Raw genomic sequence first — 21,543 nt, 5'->3', positions numbered from 1 at the left:
ATGATAACACAATACGATAGCCAACAACGTGTTAACTCAATTATGACGTCACAAATCAGCACTCCCCTGATTGGTTGAAAGTTTGGTCAGTTCCCCCAGTTCCAGTTATACTGCGTCCCGTATGGTCACGCCGTAGCTTTCGGAACTCCCGATCTTCCAAATCCCCGTTCTAGAACGGCAATTAACGGAAGTTCTCCCCATAGCGTTTTGCAGAGGTGTGTATAACCTTATTTGGGTTGTTGTTTTCGAGTTTTTGAGTTCGTTTCGCGTTGGGAAAGTTGATTTTTCCGGATCGAGGAGAGTGAGGTGTTGTTGCGATGAAGCCGCGGCAGCTGGGCCGCGTGTTGCTGGCCGCCGCCTTCCTGCTGCACGTGTTGGTGGCCCTGCAGCAGGGACAGATCTTCCTGACGGAGGAGGGACTCATCAGGACCGTGTTGGACTCGGACGGGTCGGCCACGGAGAACGGCAACTTGCGCGTTCACCAGGTGAGAGTTTACCCTGGATGCCAAACTAATTTCGGACCGCTAGCAATTCCCTTCGGCAGCCAAGATATCTCTTCGCCCGCTGGTCTAAATTACCGCTACGGGGAGACTAGCCCGGGGGAGTTTGGCTAGCCCTTACAACGTTCTAGCGCCGGACAAATTCTCCTGGACTAAACTCCCCCGTAGCGGTAATTGAGATAGGCGGGCGTGGCTGCCGAAGGAAAACGGCTAACGGCCCGATACTAGTTTGGCACCCAGGGTAGTGAGAGTTAGGACCCGGTCACTAACGTGGTACGATCGTTGTACGATCGCAGACTCAATGTTGGGGTTAATCGTGAATTTGTCCTGCAAAATTAAGCTGCGAGTCTGTTATCTTACTACATCCAGAAGGGCTAATGTTTACTAGTGGGTACACATTCAACTTCTTCTCGCTTTATGCTAAGACAGTTGTAAGGGTAAGAACAGATAGAGCTTATAACACATTGCTTATCTAGCTGCGTAAGGAATATAATTTTTTTGCTGTCTCAATATGGAAAACCAGGAATTCGAAACTTATGCTGTATACAAGTGAAGAAAATATATCTCTCATTGTTTGTTGTAATCCAAGGACTTACAAGAACAAGAAAATGATACTGACATGTTCTATCTTGTTTAAGTTACAATGTTGGCTAGTTCAAATTCAGGGGTGCCAAAGTATACAGTGCAATTTTACGGAATACAGTGCAATTTTACGGAATACAGTACAATTTTACTAGTATACAGTGCAATTTTACAGAATACAGTACAATCGTATTAGTATACAGTGCAATTTTATGGAATACAGTGCAATTTGACTGGTAATATACTAATACAATCGCACTGCATTCCGTAAAATTGTACTGTATAATAATACGATTGTACTGTATTTCGTAAAATTGCACTGTATTCCGTAAAATTGCACTGTATACTCTGGCACCCCTAAAATTGTATAACGTCCGATGACAGGTGACTAGCCCGGACACCATGGTCGTGGCGACCACTGCGGGAGGAGGGGACCAGGGTCCCGTCAGGCTGGTGTGGTGCACCGTGCTCCGCGGCCAGCCCAGGGAGACCAGGCTGAAGAGATACGAGGGCGTCCTGAAGGAGGTGGAGTCAGGAGACAGGTATGAGACATGTTAATGTTAATGAGCTGCCTTATTTGGCACAGGCCAATCAGGTACGAGGGCACAGGCCAATCAGGTACGACGGTATCCTGGAGGAGGCGGGGTCAATTTACCTTATTTGTCAGGCCAGTCAGCCTTACCTAAAGAAGGTGGAGTCAGGAGACAGGTATGAGACATGTCAATGAGCTAATTACCTTATTTGGAACAGTCCAATTAGTTACGAGGCTATAAATTTCAAATCTCATCCTGAAGGAGGTGGAGTCAGGAGCCAGGTATGATACTTGTTAATACTAATTAGCTTGCATTATTTGGCACAGGCCAATCAGTTTTACCTGAAGGATGTGGTGTCAGGTACGATAATGTAATTAATGAGCTTACCTTATTTGACACAGGCCAATCAGCTTTGAGGGTGGAGTCAGGAGACACATATGGTACATGTTAATGTGCCTGCCTTATTTGGAACAGGTTAATACCTTTACCTAAAGAAAGGAGGCGGAGTCAGTAGACAAATATGAAACGTTAATATTAAGAAGATTGCCTTATTTGGCACAGGCCAATCCTCTTTGCCCAAAGATGTCATAGATGTAACTTTCCACAGGTACTTCGCCCGCTTCATGAAGCTGTGCCGGGCCCTGCGAGGCCCCCTGGCCCCGGAGTATGATGACGTTGACCCGCCGCCGGGGCTGACTGTGTGGGGCTGGCTGTGTGAGCTGGTCCACGGCATCCTACGGGCTGTGCAGGACTTTTGCCGCTGGCTGGTGGACATCGTCACCGGAGGAGGGCTCCGTGAGTTTGTTTTCTTCAGATTTGGACTTACTAGAAGTAATAGAAGTGGATTATAATTAAACAAATGACGTTAAACATATTTGTCATCAATGCTGAGCACCATCCACGCGCAAATAAGCAGACCTATCATTCACACAAAATAAACAGACCTATCCTTGGTGCTGAACACCATTCACGCACAAGTTAGCATACCTGTCCTTGGTGCTGAACACTATACATACACAAGCAAACACACCTGTCCTTGGTGCTGAACACCATTCACGCACAAGTAAACATACCTGTCCTTGGCGCAGAACACTATCCATACAAAGGCAAACATGCCTATCCTTGGTGCTGAACACCATCTACACACACAAGAAAACCGACCTAGCCTGTCCTTGGTGCTGAACACCATCCACACACACATGTAAACATGCCTGTCCTTGGTGCTGAACACAATCCACACACATGTAAACATGCCTGTCCTTGATGCTGAACACTATTCACACACAAGTGAACAAACCCGTCATTGGTGCTTAACACCATTCACACACAAGCATTGACCTGTGAGTTTTTCATATGAAAACAAACATACTTAAAACAATGCCACAAATGTTTGGGACGTGTCTTTGCGTTCAGGAATCCATAAAATCCTTATTTAAGCATTTGTACATGTGGTGAAACCAGACTATTTAGGTACATTATTCCTAATCCTTGTTGCTAAAAAGCAACATAACGACGTTACATGAGTCTACAAACCTGTGACGGAATGATTTTTGTACTTGATCTTTCCTAGAACCGACCGTTGACCCCTTGGATGACCTGCCGGACGATGACACCCCTCTGGAGATGAGCCATGCCACGTCGGCGGCCTTTCACAGGGTCTACGGCCGAACCAAGGGTACTTCAGTCATTTTCTCATAGAAACAGCTACGGCGTTTTCGTCAACCTGTAAGCAAAAGATAGGCATTTAGAAAGAAACCCCATGTCCTATATTTTCAAGTATGGAATGATCATGCACGAAAATTTGCTAAGAAATGGCAGTAAATGTCAATATCAAACAGATTTTCTTATCCAGAAATAGGACGTCCTGAAATTACACTGGATGCCTTTGAAAGCGTTTCAGTCGTATATTATCATCCTAAAACCCATCTGTCCACTTTGTGCCCAAATCCAGTCATTGTGGCGGCGCTGAAAAACTGCTACATCCAGCTGCACGCCTGCGAACACGTGATCGCCCCGGGACAGACACAGGACGGTCTGTTCAATGGCGGAGACAGGGAGCTGTGGAACTGTGGGTGCCTGGCCAAGTTCTCGTCGTAAGTATCCCACGTGACGACATAATGATTGATTGACAGGTGCATCGGACGTGATAGAACCAGAGTCAAGATTGTCCATAGCCCTGTTTCACAGTTTTTATCTCGAATTACACATAGTAATGACGAAAATCTCTGTATAAATGTAAATTATTTGAAGACATATGCAAATTTTTGGTAGGCAAATCAACCAACCGTCACCCGCTTTTTGCCTCGTATAGATCGATTCCATAGCCCCGCCCACCTCTGTTAAAACGTAGAAATACAAGACAAGAACATGAATATGCAAATATGTGACGAAAATTGACATCCTCTCTCTCATTGGTCAAGCCTTTGATTGCCATGCAATCGTTGGTTGACCTGCTAATTATGGTCGGCACCTGCAGTTGGTTAGGAATGGTTTATTTTTATGCTGAGCTGTTGGAATTGACACGGTTTCAACGTCGTATCTCTTCAACACAGGTGCATTCAAAAGTTGAACTACCCAATGAAGGCAGCACAGCGCGAGAGCTGGCACCACCCCGAGCCCAGGTGCTACCATCACGACCTGGAACACGTCTGCACCCTCAACCTGGGGCTGTTCTGCGCCCGCTGGGAGATCAAGCCGATCGCCAAGGAGCACTTCTTCGCGTCCGGCGTCGACGGCCGCTGAATGAACGACGTACGGAGACATCATGGATGGATGGATGGATGGATGGATGGATGGATGGATGGATGGATGGATGGATGGATGGATGGATGGATGGATGGATGGATGGATGAATGGATGGATGGATGGATGGATGAGTGAGTGAAAGAATGAAAGAATGAAAGAATGAAAGAAAGAATGAATGAATGAGTGAGTGAGTGAGTTAGTGAGTGAAAGAATGAAAGAAAGAATGAATGAATAAATGAGTGAGTGAGTGAGTGAGTGAAAGAATGAATGAAAGAATGAATGAATGGGTTGTATAAAACATCATATGCTATGCCAATAATCATGTTAATGTTAAAGGTTACTAGTATGTGAAAGCTTTCTGTATACTTGTTCAATTACGCTATAATTTGCATATGCTAGTTATGTGTTGACGTTTTCTGGTCTTCGAAATTGCATTTATTTGCATTGCTAAATTGCATTTGATGTATTATCATTTGCTATTGGAGTTTATTGGAGTTCAACCCCTATACTGTATGACTAGGTAACAACTAGTACATGTTACTAAATGCTATATACCATGTATATGAAATAGATAAAATGTAAAAAAAATTGAGTATGTAAGAGAATGGGGTTGGTTTTGAATGGGTGGGTTATTGATACATTTCATAAGATTGTTAATATCTCATTTTTTGACGGTCTTGAGTCTTAACGTCATCTTTAGCAGACTTTGTAAACGACAAGACAGAATCTTGACACACATGTTATATAATCTGTTAAAATGCTGGCATACGCATCATAAACAATCACTGATCACCTGTTAAATTGCATACTAGTATATAACTGCTTTATTAGCTTTTTTATTAGTTGAGCTAAAGACAGTTATGTGTACTTTAAAGTGACCAGTACCAGGGGTATATATGTGATTTTTTTGTGAATTTGGCACAAGTTCAAGAAATGCGAAATGTGACTACACATGAAAACATGTAAAAATGAGAATTTTTTGGGATCGTGGATGGGAAATTGTGGAGAGACCGACAACCTGGATGCTAAACGCTGCCCTTTTTGGCATCTTTATAAATGTGTCCTTGCCATAATTGTTCACTGTCCATTAAACTGTGCAAGGACACTTTATAATGTCCTGTTGTCTCCACTCTGTCTGACCACATTTCTGTCAGTCAAAAATCATTCTGCCCCAGGTTTCAGATAACTAAACAGTTCTGAATTGTCCACGTCATTTTATTTTTTTACAAGTTTGACGATAAAACTTCTCCAGTTTTTGCTGTAATCACATCATATTACATTTTTTTCAGTTTTTCCATCAAATTCACATAATGCAACATTTATACACCTAATAGTGATAGCTTTCATTAGTACTTATGTCTCTACCAACAGTTGAATAAATGTATTTCTGATGGTTTTCGACTTCTGTTTCTTTGGCAAATGTTAGTACTAAACGTTGGAAGTGGTAACAGCTAGCTAGATATGAGTGTAACGTAGAAGCTTTGCATAAGTCTTTACACGAGCTCCGATTCTATGTCAAGCTAATTTAGAACTGATAGGTTGAAGTACACACACACAGACACACGCGCGCGCGCGGGCGCGCACACACATACACACACTTGCACGCGCGCGCACACACACATACACATACACACACGCGCGTACACACATACACACACACACACACACACACGTACACACACACACACACACACACACACACACGCACACACACACACACACACACACACAGGCAAACGTATCTGTCCTTGGTGCTGAACGCAACATCCACACACAGGCAAACATACATGTATGTCGGTGTTGGATACCGTCCACACACATGCAACCAGACAAACCTGTCCTTGGCGCTGAACACCATCCATGCACAAACACACTGAATGTGCTGAATACATGCAAAGAAATTGACATTCAACCCTGAGAAAATGGAAAATGCGGCTTTTTTAATGTTGATCCCCCCGTAAAATACCCATCACAAACATCATACGGGATTTCCACTTCTATCAGATTGCTGTTTTCATGGCCCAGTTTTATGTCCCTGTAGTTGATTGAGCGCCACTACATAAAAACTGAACAAGCACGGCGACGTTATGTAGAGGGAAACATCAGTACGGGTAATGGAAAACACTCATCAGAGGGAATCAGACAGGGACGTTGACAAATGTGCGATAGGACGAAATCAATCTTCCGCTTCCTTGTCCCTCCATACGTACAGATTGTCCCTCAAAGAGCAAGAACGATAAAGGCACAAAGGCATCAAATTCGATTTCAGGGCAGCAAAACTGGAAATATGTTGAATAAGGCAATCGTTGTGATATTGGCACATATTGCTTCACATTAGTACGTTTGAGTCACCATTTCAAACTCTGGGCATTTAAAACTGCAGAAACAAGTCCCAAAATTAGTCTTTTATTTTCTGGGTGGCACCATAAATATCAGCCCAGAGCCCCTCCAGTAACAATTTTCCGTCAGAATTTTGGGTAGTTTTGCTCCATGAGGGTCAATATACCTTGGGATAGTGTGGTTTCAACTCAGTGCTATGTAGATAAATGACTAGAATGTTGGTTTTGAAAAATCGGGTTTCCAAGTCCTAAAAACTGCATTGGATTTATATATTTTAATTAAAGTGGGGTTATGTAAGATGTTTGTACCAAAATTTTAACATTTTAATTGAAAATGTCTTCTTCCTGTGATTGTTATTTACTTCCACTCACTGATTCAACTTACTTTTATTTACAACTGAAACTGAAAGAAATGACCAGAAAATTTACTTCACTTCTCATATCATACGCTTCCTATTGTTAGGTAATGCATTTTTTTTATTAAAACATATATAAAGAAATACAGACACGATGACGGCGTACTCAAGTTGGCTAACTTATATTAACGCCGCCATCAAACAATAAACTTAATACAAAAATAAAGCAATACATACACTAACAAACAAATATAATACACAAAACAAGAATAAGACAGATGGGGTTTGAAAAAAGAATGAAGCTAAGAAAACTAAAAGCGCAGGTCCTTCCCCCCTCCCACCCTTACTAATGGTATCCATGGTTGTGATTGGTAGGACACACCAAAGAAATAATGATAATGATAAATTAGGTTGAAGCAAAGCGTTTACTTGAAATAGTAAAATTTTGAGTTAGAACCATTATTTGACAATTAATTTTGAACGTAAATGAAGGGGATCCATAAAGTAGAAGTTGTTCGAGAGCATTGTCGGAGAGTGAGTTTTTGTCAAGGAGGTGTCCTACCAATGATTCAAGTTGGCCGAAGAGACGCTGTCGTTGATAACTGTATAAAGGGCAATGAAGTAAGAAATGAGATATGGTTTCGCATTGGCACCCGCAGCTGCAAGCCGGGCTGTGAACTAACGTACGGCTGAAAAGGCTGGCGTTCAAGCTGCAGGTGCCAATGCGAAAGCGTGCTAAAAGGGCAGAGGCATATCGGGGACCATAACTGAAATGTTTGACTTTGGTGGGGCATACAGATTTAAGTAAATGCATTCGAAACAAAGAATAACTAAGACTTCTTTGTCAGTTACATCACAAGTTTGAACTGAGCAAAATCTCCATGCGCCAAAAGATTTTGAACTTCTGAAACTAACTACAATGGGTACGTAGGATTCTGAATCGATGCTTCACCGAGTCACGGCCTGGGAAACAGTGCGAGACCATTACAGCAATGGACTCTGACAGGTTTTTGCCAAACGTGATTCATTCACAATTTGTATCTGTAGAACACACGTAGCTTCTAGTCTCTCTTTTTTTTATATTCCAACATTTCATGGCTAGACATGGTGACAGAACCCTCAAGTTATATCAACTTAATTTATGCCGCCACCAACGCAGAGGACGAATACAGGACAAGACAATACTCATTTTCACTTGAGTTAAGTGAGGAAAATATAGTGCCCTTCCCAAGGGCACAAGATCGGTGACCTCTTGGTTCTGTGCCGAGCACGCTGCCGCTACGCCACACGACCCCAACAAAGAGCTTCTACTCTCTTGGCAAGGCACTTCACAGAAATCGGTAGGCCGAAGCAGGTCAGCTGTCCCCTAAAAACATCCAGTACAGTGTGGTTTTTGCCCGCCGTTCGATCGGATACCCCTGGCAAGTCTAACGGGAACCGGTTGAGGTCACTCCGTAATTTCTCTTGCCTTAGACCCGTTACCTCAAAACGGTCACGACACTCCAGGGCGATCTCTAGTAATCAGTTTCCAGTTCCCCAGCAAGTCTGGTCAAGATCAATCAATCAACACTGTGCAGTTCAGAGGCTGTTCTAGGACGAAAAGGAAATAAAACAAAAGACAAGCTTCAAAATTATATAGCAAGTTTGTACAGTAATTTCCAACACAAGAACTTGGACTTACCCGAATTTTCGTCTGCACAGTTCCAGTCTTTGTCGAGAAATGAGCGATCCAACGCTTCTGTGATTTCACGTTTGGCCACAGCAATTAAATTTTATGGATGACATCCTCCGCAGACTCCAAATCTAATGCTATAGATTTGCGAAAATGCTAATGCGAAATAACAGGGCGAACCTTATGCAGATGACACGAGTGGTGGATCATAGGTTTCAGATAGACTGTGGCGCCCCCCGTCTTTGTTGAAGGATTGGTGCAATGGTGTGATGTAGACAATTTCTTGTTTCATTCTTTGTTGTGTATTATTGTGCAAACAAGACAGGAAATGGGATAACCTTTTCTGGGACCCTTGACCTAACTTCCCGTCAGGGTGTCTCCGACGTCCCTAGCATGTGGAAATCACTACGGAAAACATTCAAGCAAACACACAAACAGACACACCGCAACCAAAACCTCCGTACATTGAGGTACGAGCAAGATAGTGCCATGTGCGACAGAGAAAAAGCAAAAACCAATCTCATCAATAAGGAACGCCATCATTTTTACAAATGCTCCCTTATGTCTCATCATGCAAGGACGAGACAAGATAAATCCATTTCTGTAAGACCAAATGAAACACCCGTCTGTCCATCTAGACACATAAATCTTCGCCAAACGTCCCATGAAACGTCCCTCGGTAACCCTCTTCTGTCGCTACTAACAAGTTCTCCCCGATGACTCGCTCCCATTGGACAGCTGCCTTGATTAATTTACGCGCCGGAAACACCGCAGACGACGTGTGCAGCATATGAGCTCATATGAGATAATGTCAGGGCGTGTCCAACACATGTCACCTTCATTTCTACTCGTCCGTTGCAGGTAGAACCTTTGACTCTACCAAAATAACGTTTCAGTGCTCAGAAATTCTGTTTAAGAAACTCATGCACTTTTCGTACGCTTATGACCTTCTTAAAGGCATCTAATGTAATTTCAGGGCAGTATACGTAAAACTTGATTTTCAAAGTCAATTGTCTGGCAATTCTTTTAATGTAGTGAGTTGAATCAAACCTGTCCCATAGCATACTAGTGATATTTGTGAGGCAAAATCGCGATGTCACTGATGGAAAACGGTTACTTGCTTTGTATCGTAGGCTGGTTCTTAGTATTTATGGGTGGTACCCAAAAAAAAACCAAGAGATGCTTCACGTAGCTTGTTTTGTGTGCATTCTATTTTAAACGCTTTAAGTATATGAAATGATGACGAAAATGTGCTACGAAATGGCTTTAAATGTCATTATGATACAGATTTCCTCATCCAGAATATTTCACTTTGTTTTGCTGCTCTACAATGACCATGGATGCCTTTAAAGCAGGGAGGAATTCGATTGTGATATTAAGACTGGGCTAAAATCCCGGAGGTGAAAGGTCGACATTTGTCTCCAGTTGTGGCCCCCTGGCGGTTTGAAGCGGTACTGACGTGAGGGTCGACATAAGTGTTATACAGGCTCCATCTTGGGTACGTCAGTGCGGCGCCATGAATTTTCAATAAAGCACACGCCAGGCCTCGGCCGTGTGGTGGGAGCGACTATAATTCCTCGTCCTTGTGGCTTCAGGTAAGCATCATCGCATTCACCATCTCATGAAGCAACAGAGTGCCTTGCTAACAATTCTTAAAATTCCCTACATCTTAAATGTTTGGGTTTTAGATTTCTTCAAATTTGCGATGTTTCTCGGCTTGTGGATACAAGTGCCAAGGAAAGGACGTTACAGCGAGAGGACATCCGTCAGTTTTCTCCATTTGTTGTTTTATTTTTTATTTTTTGCGAGGAGAAACTATATGCCCCTCGCGAGGCCTCAACTCGGCATGGCTTGAGCGGTGGTCATCATCAGTGGATGGTTAGTAGCACACGGCTGATTTGCTGTGATAGAACTGGGCGCATCTAGCCTATTTGCTTTCACGTACAATGTCCGTAAGTGATGATAAAAGGGTGCGAATCTAATTTGAGGCGTGACGTGGGTTGGGGGGAGAGAAAGAGAGAGAAGGTAGTAAAAATCGAACCGCTACGGTGAAGGTTAAACAGGTGTATTTGCACTGTAACTGCAAATCGAACAGCCAGGACGGCAGTGGTTAGGGTTAATTCTACAAGTCTAGTGCGTACGCTGTAAACACATTTCCATATGCTCGTTGTGGGAATGGTGTAGGATATATGCTTCGGAATTCCCAAGGGGGAGTTGCAGAGATTTCGCAGCATGGCTGCTATGTAGCGTATAGAATGGGAATGCATAGAGCTAGCCCTTCCCATGTATTGTGTGTACGCACTTTCGAGCACATCAATTTTTAATAAAGTTAAATAGACTCACTTGTACAGCTAGCCAGGTCTCTAGAGGAATGCCAGGATTGTGCGTGCATGTCTTTCGTCATATGTAAACTATATGCATCAACATATTGTGGATTTGTTTCGCAGTTTCTTGCGACTGGGTCATTATATTCTTCATATCTCGTTCTGCAAAATTGCTTATAGGAAGAGGAAGTCGTTTTGTTGATTTATTTTTGAGTATATAGACCTACCGTATCACACGTTGGCAAATAATCTACTCTTAATGCCTTCACGTAGTTTATACCAGTGTTGGGGAATGTAAAATGGGGTCTTTTTTTTCGTCAGTAATCCACCAAAACACATCGCAGTAATCTGGTTCGTATCGATTTTCTGTGCCCGCGTCTATATAAAGAGATCATTCTGACCAAGAGAAGGAAGCGAGAACATATTCGTCATTCTATGATACATGGTGTAATGATGAGGGCACACCGGCTGTTGGTTTATGTATTGTTCAGAGAACTCGATGTTAGAAATCAGTCATTGGGGCAAGGGAACATGTCAGTCGTTTAATATGCCAGGAAATACCGATTTTTGTCTTTAAAAATGTGGTTTTCACGAAGCAATTTCAAATGTATTATAAAGAAAACGACGTTGCCCCTCCCCACCCCCACCTTCACAAAACTAGAGCAATTTTTAGTATAGTACAATCTAATGACTCAACTGATCATAACATAATCAACAGTTTCAACAGTTTATTTCATAAAAACCAGCCTCGCAGCCTGTACAAAAACATGCTGAATAACACTGATTTTTTTACAGTTAAATGTCTGGCAAATCTAACTTTTAACATTACAATACATATACAGACACACGAACAAAAACATTACAAAAAGCATCACATGGGCGCTAAAGTAAAGACCAGAGCGTCCTAAAATTCTATCTACGTATATAGGAATTCTCTCTGTATATATACTAACTCTAAGTCTCGTCCTGCTATTCATGATAGTTCTTGCATACTATATGCATTGTGTAATGTTCAGTCGCCAGGGCTGGTCCTTTTGTAATAGCCTTCGGTTTTTATACAGTGTAAACTCAATCAAATCAAATAGCTACAGCCAATATAACGTCTCGGATATAGTGTAAAACACTACTCTAATTCTACGCATATGCCATTTCTTCTCAATCAATTCAAATCCATCACACTTACGTTTCAAGGTCAATGACTTGATTTTACGAGCAAGAAGCTATCAAACCACGCTACACACTCCTATTAATGTTGAGACTTAAATGGAAAGGCTTATAAAATGAAGACTTCAAGCGTCCATAATGCTGGGAGAGCTTCCAAGTGGATATTTTCACTTATCCCCTTTTTTAAAGCTGCATCGTGTAACATTAGGACGGTACAAAAAGTCGATTTTTAAGGTATTTTTTTTACATAGAAAGTAATTTGAATGAACCCTACACCATTGCAAATAAGTGTCATTCAGGAAGTGGATGTGCCAAAGTATAACACCTTATGAGTGTTTTTATAAGCTGTGAGTTATATGTTTGTTTACATTCTGCTAGTTTGTGGTGGTCTGTTTTGTCACCAACCATAAATATCAGAAATGTGAAGTGTTGATAGTGGAAGTAAAGTATAGCCACATGGGAAGATTGTTTTCAATTTTTGATGCAAACATGTTGCATATTACCCCTTAGACCCATGCTACATATTCCTATTAACGCTGTGCGTTGAATGGAAGGGATGTCCATAATACAGGGAGAGCGATGGAGTGGATATTTCTACTTTTCCCTTTTTAGAAAACACCGAAAGGCGTGCATGTATCTAGTTAGGCCACAGTAAGTAAATTTGATGGATGACATCCGCCGCAGACTCCAAATCTAAGGCGAGAGGGCGTAAAAAAACAAGGCGGGCAAAAAAAACAAGATCATAAACCGTGTTAAACGTTAAACAAGTAATGATACCTATATTATGCTAACTTAACTGCCAACTATCACAACATCCATTTGTCACTGAAACAACTGTGCAAAAGGAAAGTTTTCAATCAATGTACAAATGGGTTTGATTCAGTGGGAAAAAAAATGAAGGAATGAAATATATCACCGCATCAAATTAAAAGTCAAGACAATAAATCAGAGCCTTGTCTTGTCTCCTCTTCATGTTTATCTGCCATACACGTTCCAACATGGCAAGGTATGCCATTTTTACCATTTTCGGCATGTTGACCACTGTCAGAGGGCAATAAAATTTCTAGTTTTTTCCCAAAATCAGGCGAAAATCAATGCGCGCAGTGATGTCATTGATAAAAATTACTTGCTGTGGCCTAAAGCAGTATCTACCAGTTTTCTGTATGCATTACTCACGAATTCGAATGTCACGTGATGCTACTGTCATGGCCGCTGGGCATAACTGGTGGGCGTGGCCGTGTTAGAAGAGGGTGTGGCCAAGTTCCGGTCACCTTCGTATAACAGAGGTGACATCCGAGGTACTGAAACACCATCCCTTGAATTGTACTCAATAAAAACAGAGCCTAGGAGGAGAGAGGAGGCTAGATAGGAACTATGCTAAGCGTGCTCATTTAAACTAAAAATTTTTGCACCAAAAAAATGCAGTATTTAAATTACAAAAACAATTTTTGTGTGATTGTAATTTACTTCCACTTTTCAACATATGTGTGCAATGATCTCACATTTCTAACGTTTATAGTTGGCCCTAAAACAGCCCACACGAAGTGCACTCAGTTTGTGTCACCATCACAAGATATCAGAATGTAAACAAACATGACTGATACTCGTAAGGCGTAAGGTGTCATATTTTGGCATCTCCACTTGAATGTTACATGCATTTCTGGCAGACGGTCACTCATGATATAGCTGTATACGAACTCGAAGCTTGTTACCATTCCAAAGGCTTTGTTTGAAAGTGGTTGGCAATAAAACTAAACACGAATGTATTTGTCCATGTTTTTTTTATTGAAACATACAGTGACAAGACGTGGTGGCGACACACTCAAGTTACACTTATATTCATGTCGCCACCAGACAATACGTAAAACAAAGCCCAAATTTTCATACAGAAGTTGAATACAACAATCAATCAATAAACTAGTGAAACACATACATTATCGATCAAGACACTACAAAAACGATTTGATTCCAAAAAGTCTGCACATGCAACAGTATTTGGGTATTGTACGTTGTTGACAGAAAAGAACCTATCAAAAATAAATGTACCAGAATATCATCTGAAAGATCATCCAAGTCAGTAATAAAACCAATCAGTGTTTTCAAGTTGCCAAAAGGGGTATAGAGTCAGACTAAGGTCCGTGGTTCATTTTCATACTACCGCAAAACACCGAGATGAAATATCGCTCATGTCATTTTGACCCACTACAATCTCAACCCCGAGCAGTAATATCTAAAATGCTGCAATGTCAAAAAGTCATTTCTCTCGATGGCCTGTATAGCACAGGGGCTATTTTGTTTGACACTTAGCATGGTCGTTTAGAAAGTGTGCAAATATATATGTCTATACCACGTAACAGCCTCTGTTTATTGATTGTATATAAGCCGTCAATTGCATATATAGGACTGATCTACTTCATTCAGTCTCGGGGTGGCTTTCTGGGCAACCGTCTGTGTTAGATCTGTTCTCGAGGGAACTACCTGCCGGTTTATTGCGTCCCCATCCAAACTTAGTCTAGTATCTCTACCAGACTAACTACGCTGGCTATATATATAGGAGAATATTTGCCAGGGGAGTTTGGCCGCCTTGTAGGTTTGACTGGGCCGCGCAGGGAAAGAAACTACCTCCCCGCGGCCGGACTCCCTTGGCCCATTTTATTCTCTTTTTTGCCGAATTCTACGATCCGTATTCCCGTAGAAAGGCCTGGTGGAGGCTATCCAAACTGGGTTCCCTGCGTTTAGAGAAATAATCAGAGTCAGAACTAACCCCGCCAAAAAAAAGGGATTCAAGCATAAATCATGCTTAAAGTCGACGTCGTTTCCTTCTTTACGCATCCATACACCTCTTATACGAGTCCGTACTCAATTACCTGGTCTCTGTGTATGTGCAAATACATTTGTAGGTCCTTACTTTCCGGTTTTTCAGTTGCCTTTCAGCTTAAATGCGTCGCTTATAGTTATCGAAAGACCCTTGGATTGTTCTTAAACTTTATTTCTGCTTTACGCATTCTTTTGACGCATACGAGTGTGCGTAAAGATTAAGTTGCTGATAGGTTGCTTTCTTTGATTTCTTTTTAGATCTAAAGCATATATGCACATGGTTACATGTCCTGAGTCTCTCTCTGAAAGATCTCTTCAAGCTTAGTCTGACTCTAAAACCGGGTCGAAAACCGGTTTTCATCCTGTTAACGTTCAGTGACCCAAATTCTATCCCAGTTTCACCAGAAAACATGCCTACACCCATTCATCAACGGTTTCCAGTTCAAACGAGGTAATCTCCCTGGTTGCAGCCGCACAGTCATTTTTTTCCTGCAGAAGTCGAAAATACATCGCTGAAACCACTAGACTCAACCCATGCGGCGCGGGGCCAAATGTAGATGGCGATATTGTTTTAAAAAGCGGCTACGTTCCTCCGCGTATCATTTACACAACATTTTAAGCTCTTGCTAGATCTGTGTGGGGAACTCCCTTCACGAGGTCATCATCATCCAATCACGTGAAGTTCACGTGATTTGAAACCAAATTATCGCAAGCTTACAAATTTCTTGGAAACCTTTCTCTACGCTACGTTTAGCAGGAAATGGCTATAGATATCCCTCTGAATATCGTCGACCCTAGGGATACATGTAATAACATGTTAGGGTATAGGCCTCCCCATCTCCCCAATGGCACTCGTCGCAAAATTGCACTTAAGCGCCGAAGATGATCATACCCTTGCCAGGAAAATGCCGCTTTGAAAGATGGTACATTACTTGGAATCCCTGTCACTCCCTCGAACCGCGAGCATCACTTAGCTAGGGTCATCAACATCTCATGTTTTGGCGCATCGCTTCGAGAGGCATCTAAATTGAAGTACCAGCACAAGGTTGTTTTGCCGATCAAATCAGAGAGATATAATGACAGTCCCTCGCCGCTAGTGTCACTTTTCGCTCTCCTTGAAGGTCGCAGTGTCAGTCTATCCAAGAGCTATCGTTTTCGAAGATAACTGCCAGCCAGTATTTTATGACCACCAGGTACTGAGAGGGTCTTCATGCCTTTTTCCGTGAGGCGTAGCAAGCATTTTAATTCACCGTTAGGCCATGTTGATTGGATTACATGGATGACATCCTCTGGGAACCCCAAAATTGATGCGAGCGTGCGAATAAAAAAGAGCTTGGCAAAAAAAAAAGTTGCTTTCATTAGGAAATCTACGTGGTCATGAAGGTTGAACAAATGACACAGAGTATGGTATGGCGAATAATCTACTCTTCAAATTTATTTCTTTACATTTTCGTTTTTTTTCGTTTGATTCTGACATTCTACGACATTGGTATCGTTTTCCAATATTTTTTTTGCATTACTGGTGACAATGCTGTTAATGTTATGTCTGAAATTGTTAGCAGTTGTTGTGAACTTCCCGGAGGCTTGGAATCTCAGATTTCTTGTTTTTGGCGACGTCTCCGGGGGGAGCCTAATGGTACAGTATTGTGTGCAGTTTGCAAGAATTCTAGGAATTGTACAGGAATTTTGTCATTGCCAGTCTTGTTTCTCTGTAGGTGTAGAGGGGAGATGGAGAGAGAATTCCACACCATGGCTACCCAGGACCCGGTGATGATAGACCCCGTCAACGAGAGCTGCAAGAACTGCAGCGCCGTCATGTGCGGTGGCTACATCACCACGCTAGGGGGCGCTATCCTGGTCACGGGAATGATCCTCATGGCCATCTCGTTCCCCATCAACCACGACAAGGACGAGGAGTTTCTGAGAGGGATCATCGGCAGTCTGCTGCTGGTGATCGGGTTACCGGTGCTGTGCTTCGGGTCGTGGCTGTACTGCAGCGATAGGTGTCGCAGGCGGAGACGCAGACACGAGGCCCCCTCGGTCGTGGCGTATCGCGTGCCGCCTACCCACGGCGTCAGTGCAGACCGGCTGGGCAGATACGGCCCGTATCACACCCGCTCCGGCGCCGGGGACGTTCGATACACCATGGACGGAGCGACCGTTCACTCTACCACGGTGATAGAGACAGTAGGAGAGGAAATTATGGCACCTTACAGGCAAGTATCATTTATGGCGATATCAGTGAACCTGTAGATTTATACTCATCAAGCCACATGAACTTACTTAACAACAAATCAAAACAAAATTCTAAGTCAAATAAACAATTGGCGATTTCAGACTTCCGGGAAGTATTTTAGTTTTTTTTTTTTCAAATTCAGTATTTTAGTTTTTTGCGACTTTCAAGCTAACATACCTTCGTTGGTGTTTTGGGTGCTGGTGAATGTATTGCAATTGTGGAGGGGATTGTATGGTGTAATTTAATCAGGTAGTACATTATCAAACAGTTTCTGAATTCCTCCATATACCACCCATTTACCGGGCGCGTGCTGGGTCACCTTCAGGCTTGACCTTCCTGTCAATCTCCTGTCAAAATCACATTCCTGACAACATGCGACCAAAGACCCACAGACACAAAACCCATTATCTAGTCACCCTAAAACAATACTTCCATCCCGGAGGTAACAATGTCAAAACACGTCCTCCCTCTCTTTCCGTAGAGGACATCGGAGCAAGTAAGTGACTCCGGGCGGCCAGGCGAGACACCCCTGCCCGCCTAACCGTCCAACCGCCGCCGGGGCGGGGTGATGTCCTTGGTGCTGAAAATGTTGAAAATTCTCTTAAGTATCAATGTATCATACATGTAACGTTAACGCTGTGATTTTTTTTCTCAGCCCTTACCACGGATCCTACCAGGGGAGCCGGAACAGCCTTCTCCACACCCCGCCCTACCACGGCAGTCCCTACCTGGCCAGAAGGACGGACTCGTACCACGACAGCCCGCAGCACAGTCCTCACAGAGGGGGCCGGCCTGGGAGCCCCTTCCGTCACACGCAGTTCCACGCCTCTCCCGTCAACGGCAGCCCGCGACACAGCCCCTACTCCCGCCGAACTGACAGTCTGTCCCAGCCGTACATAGAACGCCGAGACTCCGGCGACCAGGCTGCGGCCGTTTCCAGTCCCAGATACCCTAGTAGTCCGCACGTGGATCGCCAGATTATCTACCAAGACAGCCCGCCGAGGTACGGCGCCGTGGCAGCGTCCTGTCAGGAGAGTAACCAAAGATTCGGCGACTACGTGGTCCGGCGGGAAAGGGACGGGGCGGCGCGGGACAGTCCGCGGCCGGTGTCGTCGGGATCGCCGGGTGAGGAGAACAATTTACCGCCGCCTCCGTCTTACGAAAGCGTCATCAACGACGACTCTTAATGATTGTGTCGCCTCTACACGGTTTCGTAGCACACATTTCTCTCAGACATAAAGACAGATGGTGTTCTGAAACTGGGAGAGCATGCAGTTCCTTTTCTGAGGCGCCAGGGGTCGTAGGGCCAAGACGGACAAGGTAGACATTTACACCGGCCCACGATTCCCGACACTGGTCCCGACACATTCGTCGAAGGCCTTCGTACGATTTTAGATGTCGTACAATATATTTTCAAGTAGGCTGCGACAGAACTAACCATTGACAAAGATCCAAGACAGCCTTTTTTTCATGACAAGACAGCTGAATCTTCTACACGTCACATGGACGCCTGTTACCAAGTCCTTGGTTTGCGATTGTGCGACAATCGTACGACGGGTGTGGCCGGGACCTTAATAATTCTACCACACGGATATCAACATTTTTCTTACCTGAACTCTGAACGAAACTTCAGAGACTACGTACCGACTTTTCTGTACCGTTTGAATCATGCCCGACTGGGACCACAACGGATCGAAGGAAGTTAAACCGAGAAGTAGAATTTTTGTGTCTGTCTGCTGAACAATTCGTGCTTCCTTCTCACTAAAATATTCCTAACTCTCCAAGGTTCTTCCCGATCCTAGTGGTCTACACCATAGCTTTTCGATAGGACTTATATACAAGCCCATTTCGGCAGTACTTTCCTACCATCATTTATGACGACTCCCAGAGAGGACTGCGAAGACCGTGCCGGCAGACTCGCATTGGGACGAAAAAGCGCCACCATGTGGTCAGACACATATATGCAACCCTCACCCCCCTGCTTCCCCCCTTTACCACCAGATTCCTGCTTTTTACGATGACCAGAGAAAGAGCGCACAGAGGTAGCCTCTACCAGGCTTGAGGAGGCGGCTGGAAAGAGTGGAAATCGGCCAAAATAGAGAGATAAGCATGCCAACGGGGTTTGGCCGTTGAGAGAACAGTGAGGCTGCCGCCTCCTCAAGCCTGGTAGAGGCTAGCACAGAGGCACATTGCTATCTAAAGTCCCTGTCACACAGCAGGGTTCTCATCAGGATTTTTTCATAGCATAGGGGTCAGGTACAGAAGAGCAACTTTCGTGGCGCAAATCGCGCAAATATTTTGAAACTCATAACCCCCTCAGACACTATTTCTTGTTAAATGAGGAACAGAGTTTGTGAAGTTAAGGTTTTCCCTTTGCTATAGCTTCATTCGAAAGTTATATTTTCATTTTTTTTTGCAAGATTTATGAAGGTTCTCCCTCCCAAAACTGGTTGAAAGACAGCATAGGGGTGACAGTAAAAATTCTTTGGATCAAGCCATGCCCAGCCCCTATAGTCATGAAACTGTTGATATACTAGCTTATGATTAAATCCAAGGGTGGGGTGTACAAGCGACCGTTGGCAGAACAAAAATACATATACATGGGTGTACTTATTAATCATAAGTTAGGCCCAAGCATGTGTCATTGACTACTAGTATGTTATCACGTGTAAGTATTGGGCCACTTTTCAAAATTTCATAATATGCATTATGAAAGCATCCTGACCTCCCACCCTTTGAAGTTTACATTGGGCAATGCCTCTCGTAACATTTCGGTGATCTTGGAAATAAAGATTATGAAGTATCAGGGTTGAGCATATTGTCTCCTTGTTTTCAGTAATTCCAATACACCCATCCCATCTAACACAATTATAAGTTCAGCCAATGATAGCATAGTAATTAGTGGTTTGACCAATGAGAGAGCGGATGCATGTCTGTCAAAAAAGTTACATTTTGCTAGGTTTCAATGGAGGGGCGGGGCTATGGAATCTGTCAGTCGATATACTTTTAATCAACAGTGAAAATGATCAGATCAAATTTGAGTTATGTCAAGCCATAATATGTGGATATTAATCAAATTTGTCATTTTAATGAACAAGACAAAAAGACTTATTGAACAAAACTCATCAAAGTAAGTTCTAAAATTTTATTGCCAATGTAATCACTATATACCAGGTACCTCAAGAAATTGCCACCACCACAACATATGTCTACAACACTGGTCACTTTCAATCTAGAGTCACATTTTCTAACTTCATTGTTGGACAAGAAGAAAGAAAATATTATCTTCCAATTTTGGATAGACTGAGGGTTTACATTTCATAACAAGCAAAAAAAAATATTGAGATGTTTAACTGCCAACCTCTTTCTAGATTTAAACTGACCAGTGTTTTCCACACATACAAGATATGGCACAATCTAAACTTTTATAAACTCCAAAGTGAACTACTCTCCAAAGATATGTCACCCTTACACAATTCACACTACATCACAGTACTAGTATTGTATATATGGCCAGAAACCTGCTATACACAAAGCACAGTGGCCCCCAAAATGGTCACACAACCATGCCCATGATCATTGTTGGTCTAACCCTAGTAAGGTTAGGAAGAGGCGCACTGCCATTGGTTTAACCATAATTCGGTTAGGAAGAGCTATGCTGCCATTGGTCTGACTCTAATAGGGTTTGGAAGAGCCGTGCTGCCATTGGTGAATTTACTGTGCGGTTTTTGGGGTAGAGTAAATTGACCAATGGCAGCAGGGCTCTTCCAATCTGTAACAAATGTGGCTGTCAGACCATTTTTGTGGCCAAATATGCCTCCACAGTGATATGGTTTGCTCTGGTCATTCTTAGCAAATTAAGAACATCTTCACCAAATCTTTTATATATACTGCTGCATAAGAGGAATTCATCAGACATCTTTACACTTACTCTTCAATGACTTTGCCAGAAAAAAAACAAAAAAGATAGTCAGGTCTTGCAACATGACCAATGGTAGCAAAGCAAGGCACTTGTCAGTTCAAAAAAGTGCTTTTTTTTCACCTTTCAATTTGCTACACATTTTTTTTTCAACTTCTTTTCACTAAAAAGAAGAATAAATAAATATCTAATAATCTTTGGACCAAGTAATTTTTTAACTTGACTTTCTTGTCACAGTTGCTACTTTGACCTTCTCCTGCTGCCTAACCCTGATGGTCACCAAAGAATTGGTAGCAAAGGGCTACCTCAGTGTGCTAAAGGTTGATAAACTTCTCTCACAGGAACTGATTGTAGCT

At 42.9% G+C, this 21,543-nt stretch overlaps 2 protein-coding genes across 2 annotated transcripts; both read left to right on the top strand.

The window, feature by feature from the left end:
• Positions 1–109: 109 nt before the first annotated feature.
• Positions 110–4,384, top strand: LOC109482303. The gene is made up of 6 exons (XM_019785020.1): positions 110–485; positions 1,467–1,624; positions 2,223–2,410; positions 3,186–3,290; positions 3,567–3,708; positions 4,168–4,384. The coding sequence occupies exons 1-6, from the start codon at positions 318–320 to the stop codon at positions 4,355–4,357; spliced, it is 951 nt and encodes a 316-aa protein (XP_019640579.1). The 5' UTR covers positions 110–317; the 3' UTR covers positions 4,358–4,384.
• Positions 4,385–16,760: 12,376 nt separating this feature from the next.
• On the top strand, positions 16,761–18,744 carry LOC109481893. The gene is made up of 2 exons (XM_019784548.1): positions 16,761–17,248; positions 17,924–18,744. Exons 1-2 carry the CDS (start codon positions 16,761–16,763, stop codon positions 18,453–18,455), a joined length of 1,020 nt encoding a protein of 339 aa, XP_019640107.1. The 3' UTR covers positions 18,456–18,744.
• Positions 18,745–21,543: the final 2,799 nt, after the last annotated feature.

This window comes from Branchiostoma belcheri, unplaced genomic scaffold (genome assembly GCF_001625305.1).
Source record: "Branchiostoma belcheri isolate BF01 breed outbred unplaced genomic scaffold, Haploidv18h27 scaffold1, whole genome shotgun sequence".
NCBI classification, from domain to species: domain Eukaryota; kingdom Metazoa; phylum Chordata; class Leptocardii; order Amphioxiformes; family Branchiostomatidae; genus Branchiostoma; species Branchiostoma belcheri.
Note: the sequence above shows the minus strand (reverse complement) of the source record. Positions and strands in the feature narration are given on the sequence as shown.